Source organism: Eurytemora carolleeae, unplaced genomic scaffold, assembly GCF_000591075.1.
Source record: "Eurytemora carolleeae unplaced genomic scaffold, Eaff_2.0 scaffold1249, whole genome shotgun sequence".
NCBI lineage: Eukaryota > Metazoa > Arthropoda > Copepoda > Calanoida > Temoridae > Eurytemora > Eurytemora carolleeae.
This window is the reverse complement of record NW_019397136.1, coordinates 47,799-60,876: the sequence shown is the minus strand read 5'-3', so window position 1 is coordinate 60,876 and position 13,078 is coordinate 47,799. Positions and strand designations below refer to the sequence as shown.

At 34.5% G+C, this 13,078-nt stretch overlaps 1 protein-coding gene across 2 annotated transcripts in view; it reads right to left on the bottom strand.

Moving 5' to 3' along the window:
* Positions 1–2,516: 2,516 nt before the first annotated feature.
* LOC111712247 (protein dachsous) overlaps positions 2,517–13,078 on the bottom strand; it is a 52,914-nt gene continuing 42,352 nt past the window's right edge. The window contains exons 27-32 of one of the 2 annotated variants that reach the window (XR_002767413.1): positions 7,147–9,464; positions 6,858–6,962; positions 6,652–6,752; positions 3,571–3,667; positions 2,847–3,489; positions 2,517–2,672 (exon numbers count right to left, since the gene is read on the bottom strand). Coding sequence is in view for 1 of the 2 variants with exons in the window: in XM_023486815.1 (XP_023342583.1) it covers positions 3,163–3,489; positions 3,571–3,667; positions 6,652–6,752; positions 6,858–6,962; positions 7,147–9,464 (2,948 nt within the window). In the remaining variant the exon portion in view is untranslated. Of the gene's footprint in view, positions 3,490–3,570; positions 3,668–6,651; positions 6,753–6,857; positions 6,963–7,146; positions 9,465–13,078 lie in introns of both variants that reach the window. The other variant, XM_023486815.1, reaches the window with a different exon arrangement.

The window sequence follows — 13,078 nt, the reverse complement described above, 5'->3', positions numbered from 1 at the left end:
GGAGGGAACCCCGGACGCCAGGAGCCTCCGCTAATCAGACACGCAGAAATGAGTATGCGCAATTCTTCAAAATGTGCTTGTCTAATACAGGAGGTTTTTTAACTTGTGTTTTATGTTTAAAGGGAGTGTTCGCGAAAAATGAAAAGGCTTTATGCGAAAAATAATCGCTTTTGATTGCTACTAATCTTACTTCTATCTGTTGCGTCTATAAGGAGCAAATTGTTAAAACCGATTTATTCCGAAGAACGTAACGTCAATACAGATGCAAAAAGTTGCAACTTATAACTCGGATCGTAAAAAAATCAGTTTAATTCCAAACAAATCATTCAGTTTTTCCAACCGATAATCATCGTTAATTTTTCGACGCATTTGTATTTAGTTGATTTTCATAATATTTTCTATTTTTTAGGATCTGATATTTACTTTTATTCCTGTTTCGAGGATTTATGATAATGAAGACGACATTTTCATATTTTCCAGGAATGTTCGAAAATCCAGCGTCAGAGAAATATCTTTACATAAAACGAAATTAAAAATATAAAATATCAACTATATACAAATGTGGCGAAAGATAATCGATGACTATATCTGAATAATTTGTTGGAAATTAAATTGATTTGTTTCCGGTCTAAGTCGTATGTTGCAATTTTCTCTATTTGTATGGACGCTAAGTTATTCGGTATGAGACGTCTTCAACAATTTTCTCCTTATAGACGCAACAGATAGAAGTAAGATTAGTAGCGATCAAAAGCGCTTTTTATCGCATTAAGCCTATACCCCCTTTCATTTTTCGCGAACACTCCCTTTAAGTGAAAGATTTTTTACAGTTTTTTGACATAGCGAATGGCATGAGAGGTTTCTTAAAGACGAAAGGTATTTATCAATAATCATAAGTGGTAGTGCAATCTGCTTCCTTTTGTTTTAAGCTTTACAAAGAGCTAAAAAAAGTCGAAATCCAGCGACCGGAAGTAGGAATAAGATTTAGGACTCGGGTCACATGCCCCACTTATGTGATAGGCATGTGTTAGATAGAAAAGTCCGAAAATTTTAACAGCGCTTTAGACCAATAATCCGAAAACCCTGAGGCAGAATAGGGTTAAGTTTTCAGCTCTGACAATTCTTGATTTATGTAGAAGTCCACTAATGAAGGGTACAGTTGTGAATCGAGTAAACTACTTGAAATCTCGTCTGCAGTCCCTATAAACCATTTTCATTAATTCAAGTGAAGAATAATAATCTGCAAGTATGTTAAAATTAATCAATTATCCGTTTTTTCTTCTGTGGAATCTGACCGAATGTGATAATTAAGGTCGTCGTCCTTCGGCTCCATTCCAACGTTCGCTGTAGCTGAATAATGGTAAAAAAGCATCGAGCTGTAGATTACTGTAACTAACGTTGCATGAAGTTAAGAAATTGCTCTATTGTTTTCAAATTTATCCTAAAATGTGTTCTAACTAGCTGAAAAGGCGACCTACGAATACGTTGTTAAATGTCGTCTTTGAAAAAATTCGCGAACATATTTGTTTCATTTAATTACAGGGGCTGATGCAGGGGGGCAGGACCTTCGCACCCCCTGACAGATTCAGGGGGGGGGGAGATTTAAGAATAACTCCTCAATATCACTTATAAGGGAAAGAAAACCTATTGCAAGAATTGCAAAACAGGAAAAATATCCATCTTTAAAATAATTTTTTTGTTCCTAAATCTTAATTGTTTTGTGTTCCCAAAATGAATCTAGCACCCGCCTCGCTTAAATCCTTTCTCCGCCCCATGTCGTTTACATTAACTGACTGCATACGATTTGTAAGTCTTTCGTATTTAATTGGGACTTCCTGTAGCATACATTAATGCTTTCCATGAACCCAACGCCAAAGTTCTGTCGGTCATATGTAAACCTCATTGAGCTTAATGTAACGTCGACTTTCATTTAAGTTAATTCATTTTATCGTTTTCTAACACCCCCCCCCCACCCCTCCCTTAACTAATTTTTGTTATGTTTACCCACACAGTGTCCAACTAAAAATGACAATTGATAGACGACTAACAGATTTAAACCTTTTTGGTATTGTTTAATTAAATGAAATCTCCGAAACTTCTCGGTCTTCAAAGCTTAGGTTATATTAACGGCACACGAAAGGCTGGCTACTTTATCATACAGAGGTAGGCGATTCTACAAAAAGAATGAAGACGACGTTTGATTTCAATTTTTATTTATATCAGTCTGGTAAAAAGAAGGGACACTGCACGTGCACATAAACGTCACGATCAAAGCTATAAATTGAAAAAAGGTTCTCTTTAATTCGAAAATTCAAAACTGAATTTAAAAAGTTGTCTTCATTTTAAAGTGTATAATGTACATTTTACAATGTACATTCTACACTGCACAAATAAGTACAAATAATCTTACTGAAAACAGTTTATACCGCTGTGAATCGGACATAGAACAGTGGGATCACTTGAAATTCTTTTTTAAGGTTGCAACAATTAACAACACTTGACGTAGAAAAGGAAAATAATAAAGGTCAGGTAACATTTATTTTGATCGTAGCAACAACAATAGAGTATTAGAGATTCTACAAGAAAATTGAGTCACCATTTCCAAAATGTTGGCACAACTTTATATAAAACATGGATGAATACTAATTGGTAACACATATAACATATGCTTGTACCTAGGGTGAACCACACAGAATGAGACTGTAAAGACGACCTAAAACTATTTGAATTCGACGTTATCAAGGTAAAAATAAGTATTCTGCGTTTAATAAAGTCGTTCTAAAGGGAATCGTAAATATAAGGAAACTGTCAGTACAATCGTCTCTGAAGACTCATTCTTTGTTGGAAACCCTGTATGTATAAGAGGGGGCTACACAATTACTGTGGAATGGTAACCATAAGAATCATGCTAATGGCAAACATTACAAAGATTGAAATGTATAAATTACGAATAGTTATCACAGCTGAATATTCATATTTTAAAATTTTCTATTACACAAGATAAAACTGTGAACAGATGCCTTAAATGTCCAAAGTCCTGCTCTGTTCTGCAGTTTAAATATATCACAATTAAATTAGATCTTTAACTATCTATATTTTCACTTATTAGCCGAGGTTGTGAGAAATTCAACGTAAAAATGGGTTTTAACTTTGTATTTTTTGTACTTAAATTCTTAGTTCATTCTCTGCTGCCTCTGCATAATCAGAATGCAAAGACGACTGATATCTCGGCTGCTGAACTGTCCGAGTAACACCCCGTACCGGACCGGTCATGGGTCCTAGTGGAGATATACTCGGTGACCGGGTAGCTAAGGGTGAGAGGGCGGGCAAGAAATTTGGAGAAAGGGCGGAGCCAAGCAGCATCTCCTGGGAGACAGGTGAGCGGGGATGTGTTGAGACTGAATGGGCGTGTCTAGGTGGGAGGGAGGTTAGGAGAGGAGGTACATGGATACCTACAGATTGAGATCCTTCATCTTTCAAACTAGAAATCTCCTAAAATAATATAAAATATGAAAACACTTCAAAATTAAATTCTTACACTATGATTAGTAAGACGACATTTAATAATTGTACCTGGAAAACGTGTTGTAAAGGTTGGTACTGTGGTCCCCAATCTAGGAGATAATCCCAGTTATAGCTTCCTGCAACCTCCTCTTCACTGTGCACCATACTAAATGAATATATTATTGAAATATAACATTAACATAAATATCCATCTTTTATAATTTTAAACTAGAGATTTCAAAATTAAAAACAAAGTACATGACGGTACAACAGAGAAACCGGAATGTTCGACAAAAACTTTAAAAACATTTTCTAATCTGTCTTACAACATGATGGAGACCTTTTATATTTCATTATTAGGCTTTATTGTCTTACAACATAATGGAGACCTTTTATATTTCATTATTAGGCTTTATTGTCTTACGATGGAGACCTTTTATATTTCATTATTAGGCTTTATTGTCTTACAACATGATGGAGACCTTTAATATTTCATTATTAGGCTTTATTGTCTTACAACATGATGGAGACCTTTTATATTTTATTATTAGGCTTTATGATCCAACAGAAATTATATATAGTTTGAAATATTAAAGGTCTATGAGTATGACATCAGGTTGCAAAGATATTGGAGTTAGAAAAGAAGAATTTTTCTTTCTAATTTAAAATCCTAAGTGTTGTTGTTTCTAAAAAAGAAATCACTGAAAACATCTTGTGATTCTTAAATATATTTGGCTTTTCTGCCTTTTGTGTATCATTCATGAGAGCATGTAAACAATAACAATTCAAAGATCTTAAAATAATTCTATATTTTATATCCTAGTATCAACATTATTATGGCAGGGGTCTGTTTCCTAGTTGAAACAGTGCGTGTGCCAAACTGCAAATAGCACATTAAACGTACCAACAAAATTGAGCGCCCATAAAGATTTTACGCACATATTATACATTTTTATTTATCGAATTGAATCAAATTGTTGGATTAAAGGTTAAGGACTGAATAATTTAAACTTCCTAGTCTATATGTTACTTAAATCATTCAATAAAAAGGATTAAAAAGGTTTATATAAAAATTAAGGAAACTGTCCACTTTTATAAGTAACCTTTCCTTCTTTAAAATTGTTGCCCATTTTTAATTCACGGTTTTCACTTTCGTTAACAAACTGAAAATTAACAGTTCTCTCTGTTCCTTAACGGAATTTAATGTTAATTAAAAACGCATTCGTTCGCTAAATTTTTCTCAGTCCTACATTTATTCATAACTATATAACTTTATAAGCTGAAGGGCCCGGCGTTGCCCGTGTAAAAAAATTTTAAAAAATTTTGAGGGAAAAAAGTGAACAAAAAATTTCGAATTTTTTAGCCTTTAACACGGCCACCCATGAGTCTCCACAAAAAATTCAGCCCAATCGGTCCAGTCTGGCCGACTATACACAAAATATAATATATGAAAGTCTTGTTTTATTATATAGATATAGAGACATAATATACTAGAATCTTGAATCCATCTATATATAAATTTGCCTTGTCTGTCTGTTTGTCTGTTTGTTTGTTTGTATCCAATAAACGTCAAAACGGCTGAACCGATCGGGCCCAAATTTTTTGTGGGACATCACGTGACCACAGGGAAGGTTTATGAATGATCAAAATTTCAAATATTTGTCTCCATCAAAATTCGATCTTCATTAAATTTTTGAAAATTTTGAAAATCCACGAAATTTTTTGTGAAAATCCGCGAATTATTTTTGTTTTGTTTTACGATGTACACAAAGAGCACATGTTCACAATTAATTTAGAAGATGGGCGCGAAGCGCCCTCTAAGGCTAGTAATTCTATATTTAAGTAACCAAAATTCCTTGGATCTCACGTAATCCAATCCAAAATTTCATTAATCTGCCCCCCCTCTTTTCTGCCTCAAGCTACACATTCCTAATTACTAAGTGACCCCCTCCCTCCCCTTAAACTGCATCCTGTATTCTGCCTGAATAAACCCTATTGAACGCATTGATATCTATAACTATTGACCCCTCCCCCCCCCCTTATTATTATATACTAATAAATGGTATGGATTAAGGGAAGAGAGGAGACTTGAATGTGTATTTAGAGTTTGTATAAATGGAAGGATAAGAAATGGAAGTATAGGAGAACAGGAAATTTTGAAAGAATTGAAGAGGAGAGATATTTTAATTTTTGAAGCAGCGGAGACTGAAAATGTTGAGAAGATGGTGGTTTATTTGGGGAAGAAAGTAGTTGAAGCGGGTTGGTGGAGATTGAAGAGAGGAAAGGTTTTGCGAAGGATTGGAGAAGATAGGAGGATTATAACAGTCAGGAGATGAAAAAGAAATGTACGAGTTTATGAAGAATATGGTCAATTGAAGAAGGATGAGTAGGGTTGAAGGTTGAGGAAAGGTATTGAAGGATGTGCAGAATTTTAGGTAGAAGAGAGGCTATTGGAGAAGGATGGGAAGAAGTTTAGGTCGAAGGAAGGGTAAAGAGAAAGATGTTAAGGAGAAGAAGTAGGGGTTGGAAAATGATGGGAAGGATGTTAAGTATGATAGGTATCGGAGAAGAATGGGAAGATTTTATAATGGGGGAGGAATGGATTCAAATAAAAAATAGATCTGAAAAGATTGGATAAAGAGGAGTGTTTAAGGGGATTTAGTAATAATGGTTGACATTACTCGGTAATAAGGGTAATAAGGGTTGACATTACTTAGTAATTAGGGTTGACATTACTTAGTAATAATGGTTGACATTACTTAGTAATACGAATTGACACCTTGAGATAATAAGTCTTTAAAATCTATTTTAAACGAAGTTAAACAAGAAAACGGATTTGAAGTTGGATGTTTAATGGATCTCGCTGTTTTCAAATCAAACCTCTGAGCAGGTTAGGTGAGGATGACAAGGAGGCTGATTTGTTTAATCTCCAGGTATGAAGAAAAGCAGAGTCAGGTATTTACTGCTGATTGAGATATTTTCATTTTAGTGTTTAATCCTTTTCCGAGACAGGATGTTCTTTATGTTTAACTAGATAATGTGCTTCTTATAAACACCCACCTGAAGTCCTGGATACAGGGTGACCAATATATAAACCTACCTAGATTTAGACCCTGTCATGGATACAGGGTGACCAGTATATAAACCTACCTAGATATAGACCCTGTCATGGATACAGGGTGACCTGTTCTCGCATAAACTGAATTATTTCCTGACACCATACTGTTCTTTTCAGACAGGGCATCAGTATCCTAGATAGATAGAATATAGATAAATAGATGTATGACATTCTTGGAGGGAAAAAACTAGCAAATTAACTAATCCATATGCTTGGATTTTGTCTAAATATATCCAACCTGTAATCTGTTATAAAGATCTTGATGTCCCTCTAGGGTTTGGTATGAGGAGGTATGGGAGAGATGAGGGGGTCTTGTATCTATACCAAGCCTAGCCAGATACTCCTATATACACAGTATACAGTCAATATAATTAATTATCATAATTGTACATTGAGTCCCGTAATCACCAACTAAAATGGGTATAACAGGAGGGGGGAATCTTAGTTTAAATTCCAAATTTTCATAATTTTGATTTCTCTTTTGATTAATTATATTGTGTATTGAATGCTAATTAATGCCTGCCTACCTTGCCATTTTGTACACTGATATCACTCATGCTATCCTCAGCAATACAAGTATCATTCAGAGTTGGTAGTCCTGCTCCGTTGATCATTTGAATCTCATGATCCACCTCCTCTTCTCCATCTTCTGCTGACCCCCGTCCACTACTCGCTGAGCGATGGCTCTGCTCGGATAGTTCTGACTGAGTTAACCGGCCCGGCCGGGTCTGACCAGATTTTCCATGTGAGTGCCCATACTGGGATACAATATCACTGTACTGCGGGGGGTACTGGGACATCGGTACTGTACTGTCCATAGTACTCGTGTCGTTTATCGAGTTTGTGTATGGAAGTCCAGCTGGACTGCTCGGATCTATTAAACGCTTCTGAATAAATTTATTGACTGAGAAGCGTTTAAAGAAGAATATCCCAGCTCCGACAATGACAAGGATAAATACGAAGGCGATGATTAATCCTTGTCCCCATGTTGCAATACCGCTTTCTGTGGAGGGAAGTGGGGCGGGAGGGAGGATGTCGATCTTTACTTGGAAAATTACAAGGGTTGAGGTTTTTAAACTGTCTTCTCTTCCTGTGCTCGCATATACCAGATAGTTCACATCTTGGAACTGTCTGTTTGATCCCAAATCGGAAGAAACCAACCCCATATCTAGGTTCCTAGAAACCAGGATTTCTCCGGTATCTGCATTAACTTTGAAGTATCCATCATTACTTGCGAGGCTGTACACAACTCTACCACTAGCTCCGGCATCCTGATCAACAGCTTTAACCCGTCCCAGGATATGTTCTGCAGGGTATAATCTATCTATGGTAAACTGGTAGGATGGAGATTCAAACGCTGGATAGTATTCATCCACGCTCTCAATCTTGATTATGACATCTGCAGAAGCTTTAGCTCCTGCACTATCTGTGACCATGAGGTTGAAATTAAATTCCTGTTCGGTCTCATAATCAAACACGCGCTTGGAAAGGACACGACCATTTGTTTCTCCGATCGTGAATTCATCACTATTGATAGAGTAGTGTAGAGAATCTGAGATATCAAGGTCCTGTGCCTGAGCTACAAATACTAAACTGCCTGGGGAGGAATTCTCTTTGATTGAGTGAATCTGCTTGTTTACTGGGAAGAACGGAGAATTGTCATTTTCATCCAGGACTTTAACAACCACTGTAACGATGTCAAAACGGTTAGCAATGGTACCAAGAAGTATCAACTTGTACTCCTTCTGGGTTTCATAGTTCAAAGATTTCTTGAGCAATAATGAACCCGCCTTTACAGATGATAGTTCAAAAGTATCGTTTATGTTCCCGGAGGCTATTCTAAGATGATAGTTTAGCTGGGGCCCGGGTACACCAAATATCTCCTTCCCTGTTCCTGTGTTTTCAGACAGGTTTACGTCATAATATTTCCTTTCAAACAAATCCGCCGAGTCGGCGAGATCTCCTAAATTGAGGATTATGCTTGCGCTCGTCTCATCCCCTATTCTATTGTCTCGTCTTAATGTTGCGTCCAAGGTTTTAGGAATTAGTTTCGGGTCATCGATCCTTTTCTTTAGTATCAGGGTCCCAGTAGAACTGTCCAACTCTACATAGGGATTATTACTACCAGGAGCTAAGGAGTAGAATAGATTGCCTCCGGAGAATGGAACCTCCAGATTTGCAAGTTTACTGCCAATTTTTGCACTAGGGTCTATAATTACCGCAAATTCCTGCTGATGGAATTGCGGACTGGTCTCTGAATGTTGAAGGTTTAGTAGACGGACGGATACAAAGGACTGTTGAGGAGGGGAACCTAGATCTTCAGCGGATACAACAAGATGTATCTCCGTACCTTGCTCTATATCTGATGTGTTATTTACATATATTGTTCCATTTTCATCGATATATCCAATATCTGATCCAATCAGTTTATATTTCACTTCTCCGTTCCGTCCTGAATCTTTATCCTCTGCTCGAACAGAAACCATAGGAGCAGGGAGGGTCATGTTAGAGGAGAATACTCCAGTATAAACCTGTTTCTCAAATACAGGAGCAGAATCATTCTCATCCTCAATAAGTATTTCAACGCTGGTCTGAACAGTGTGAGCTCCGTCGGAAGCAGCAATCTCAACAATAAACCTGTCCGTAGCTTCACGATCAACCTTCTTGGCCAGGCTGATTACTCCGCTAAATTTATCAATACTGAAGAATTCCGAGGTCTGAACTGATGATTCCGACGGATTGATGGATGAGCCTGGAGATGGGTTGACAAATGAGTATGTAAGGTGTGGATGACTATCTATATCGTTAGCTTGTATAGTCCCTATCCTGGTCCCAGCAACCGTTCCTAGAATACATTCATCATTAATACACTCGGCAAAACATTGATAGATTAATTGATTCAAGAGAAATAGACAGATAGACAGACAGACAGTCGATAATAGACAGACATACAGACACCCATATGCACAGTGCACAGCATATAGTCTAGAAATAATAAAAGAATAGTAAAACTTTAAATTTTCAGAATTTGCATGATTTTGCAATAATGACCCACGAAGAGAGAAGAAATGGACTAAAATGGATAATATTTGGAAATGGATTGTTTGAGTAAAGAATGGATGAATATTTTGAAAAGGGTCAGGATGAATAGATAAACACTGTTTGAGTAAAGAATGGATGAATATTTTGAAAAGGATCAGGATGAATAAATAAACATTGTTTGAGTAAAGAATGGATGAATATTATGAAAAGTATCTTCAGGATGAATAGATAAACACTGTTTGAGTAAAGAATGGATGAATATTTTGAAAAGGATCAGGATGAATAAATAAACATTGTTTGAGTAAAGAATGGATGAATATTATGAAAAGTATCTGGATGAATAGATAAACACTGTTTGAGTAAAGAATGGATGAATATTATGAAAAGGATCAGGATGAATAGATACACATTGTTTGAGTAAAGAATGGATGAATATTATGAAAAGTATCAGGATGAATAGATAAACATTGTTTGAGTAAAGAATGGATGAATATTTTGAAAAGGATCAGGATGAATAGATAAACACTGTTTAAGTAAAGAATGGATGAATATTATTTAAAATGAATAGGATGAATAGATAAACATTGCTTGAGTAAAGAATGGATTAATTGTGAAAAATAAGAAATAATTTTTTTTTGCATTCCGCTGTATTTAAAAAAAAAAAGATTTGAAAGATGAGATAAAAATGAATTTTTAAATACTTCAAGATAGGAATACAGAAACCAAGATAGATAGATAGTTGGTTAGTTATATAGATAGATAGATAGATAGATAAATAGATAGATAGATATACAGAGAGATAGATAGATAGATAGATAGATAGATAGATAGATAGATAGATAGATAGATAGATAAACATATAGATAGATAGATAGATAGATAGATAGATAGATAGATAGATAAACATATAGATAGATAGATATACAGATAGATAGATAGATATGGATGTAGTGTAGAGTGTAGAGTGGTTTCACGAATAGAATGTGTAGAATGCAGCTAAAGTGAAGAGAGAGTCAAACATTTTATGCTTTTATAGAACATCAACTACCAACAGATAAACAGTATAGATAAACAGATAAACAGATAGATTGATAAATAAACAGATAAACAGATAGATTGATAGATACACAGATAAACAGATAGATTGATAAATAAACAGAGAAAAATATAGATTGATAGATAAATAGATAGAGAAACAGATAAACAGTACAGATAAACAGATAAACAGATAGATTGATAAATAAACAGATAAACAGATAGATCGATAGATAAATAGATAAATTAATAGACAGATTAACAAAAAGAAAAGATCAAAATAAAAGAAAAGAAAAGCAAGATAAACCCTAAGTAATAGAAAAATACAAGATGATTTGAATTTGTCAATAGAATTTTTGAAGAAAACTGTGTTAATATAATAAATTACAGAGTTTTAATCAATAAGATTATATTGTTGTACGTACTGTTTATTACTACTCTGTCAATAAGATTATATTGTTGTACGTACTGTTTATTACTACCCTGTCAATAAGATTATATTGTTGTACGTACTGTTTATTACTACCCTGTCAATAAGATTATATTGTTTTACGTACTGTTTATTACTACTCTGTCAATAAGATTATATTGTTGTACGTACTGTTTATTACTACCCTGTCAATAAGATTATACTGTTGTACGTACTGTTTATTACTACCCTGTCAATAAGATTATATTGTTGTACGTACTGTTTATTACTACCTGGTCAATTGCACAATTTTCTAATCAACTCAAAAGTGCTATATTTTCTGTTCTCTTATTGTTCTGTATTGTGTAAATCTACTGTATTTTAATTTAAATGTACTTTATTGTTCTGTATTGTACTGGATATGTACTTTATCGTTCTGTATTGTACTGTAAGTGTACTTTATTTTTCTGTATTGTACTGTAAATGTTCTTTATTGTACCAGAATTGTATGTAAAATAGAAACAGAACAGTATGAAAATATCTGGGTGGTTTGAAGATAGTTCATCAACTATACTTGTTTTAATGAAAAAAGAGTGTAGAAAATATTGAACATATTTAATTTTTTAATCCCTTTGCATCTTGATGACATAAACCTTTCAAACCAAAAATTCTGTTATATCAAAAAGCCAAATTTGGAGTATCAAAGGTTTAGAAAGGTGGCACAGATACCAGGATTAGAAAATTAGAGTTTCAAGCAAAGCAAATAATAACTTCCATTGTCAGTATTTATCTCTTGCTTTAATTAAGAAAAAACTGTTTGTTTATTTCTTTCTGATTAACAGTCGTCTTAAAATCCAATTCCGTTCTTTTATAGCAATTAAACATACGAGAAAAAACATTAAGCTATTGGTGGTCTATTTTTTGAGAGTTTAAAAAGGATAGTTAAAAAGGAAGTCTAATTTTCAAATCTCAATATCTTTGCAACCGTAGATCTTAGATATTTCAAATTAGCAATTATGTTTGATTAAATAATCTAAGTTTAAAATATCAAATGTTCACACCAGTGCAGGTTGAGAAGAGATTAGAACATTTCAGTCTGTTGCAAAACTCAATTCCTGGAGATTTTATAGATTTAGATATTACAACTATATACCATGGATTAATTAAGCTGTGGATCTACATTTTCTACCCTTTCTCCTTTTATTTCCTAGATTTATTTGTACTCCATCTATAGTTATTAAGTAGACATTAAGGTTGCTAGATCTAAATTATCGATTGCTCAAGGTATGGATAACATAAGCAATATTAGTAACCTAATTGTAATCGGAGATTTATAGATAAATCCAACCCGTCCAATATACACTTTAGTCCAGGTCTAATTATATATATTAAACTTCAATATTACAGTTTCCACGCTAAACTAGAAGTCCTGATTATAAGTCCAGCGAGTCTTATGTTTATAACCCATTTTCCCCAATGTAATGTAGTTTTTTGTTTTGTTTTTCTTTTTGCACTTATTTGTCGGGTTATATATTTTAAATTTATGTAAAAATTATGAAAATTAGTTTGATATATACAGGATGCACTTCGTTATATATTTACGTGGTTCAGTCCTAACCATCAAGATATAAGATTTAGAGGGTGGCTACGGTCTTGTATTTACGTTATTCAGTTATAACCATCAAGATACAAGATTTAGAGGGTGGCTACGATCTTGTATTTACGTGGTTCAGTTATAACCATCAAGATATAAGATTTAGAGGGTGGCTACGGTCTTGTATTTACGTGGTTCAGTCCTACCATCAATAAATAAGATTTAGAGGGTGGCTACGGTCTTGCATTTACGTGGTTCAGTCCTACCATCAATAAATAAGATTTAGAGGGTGGCTATACGGTCTTGTATTTACTTGGTTCAGTCCTAACCATCAAGATATAAGATTTAGAGGGTGGCTACGGTCTTGTATTTACGTGGT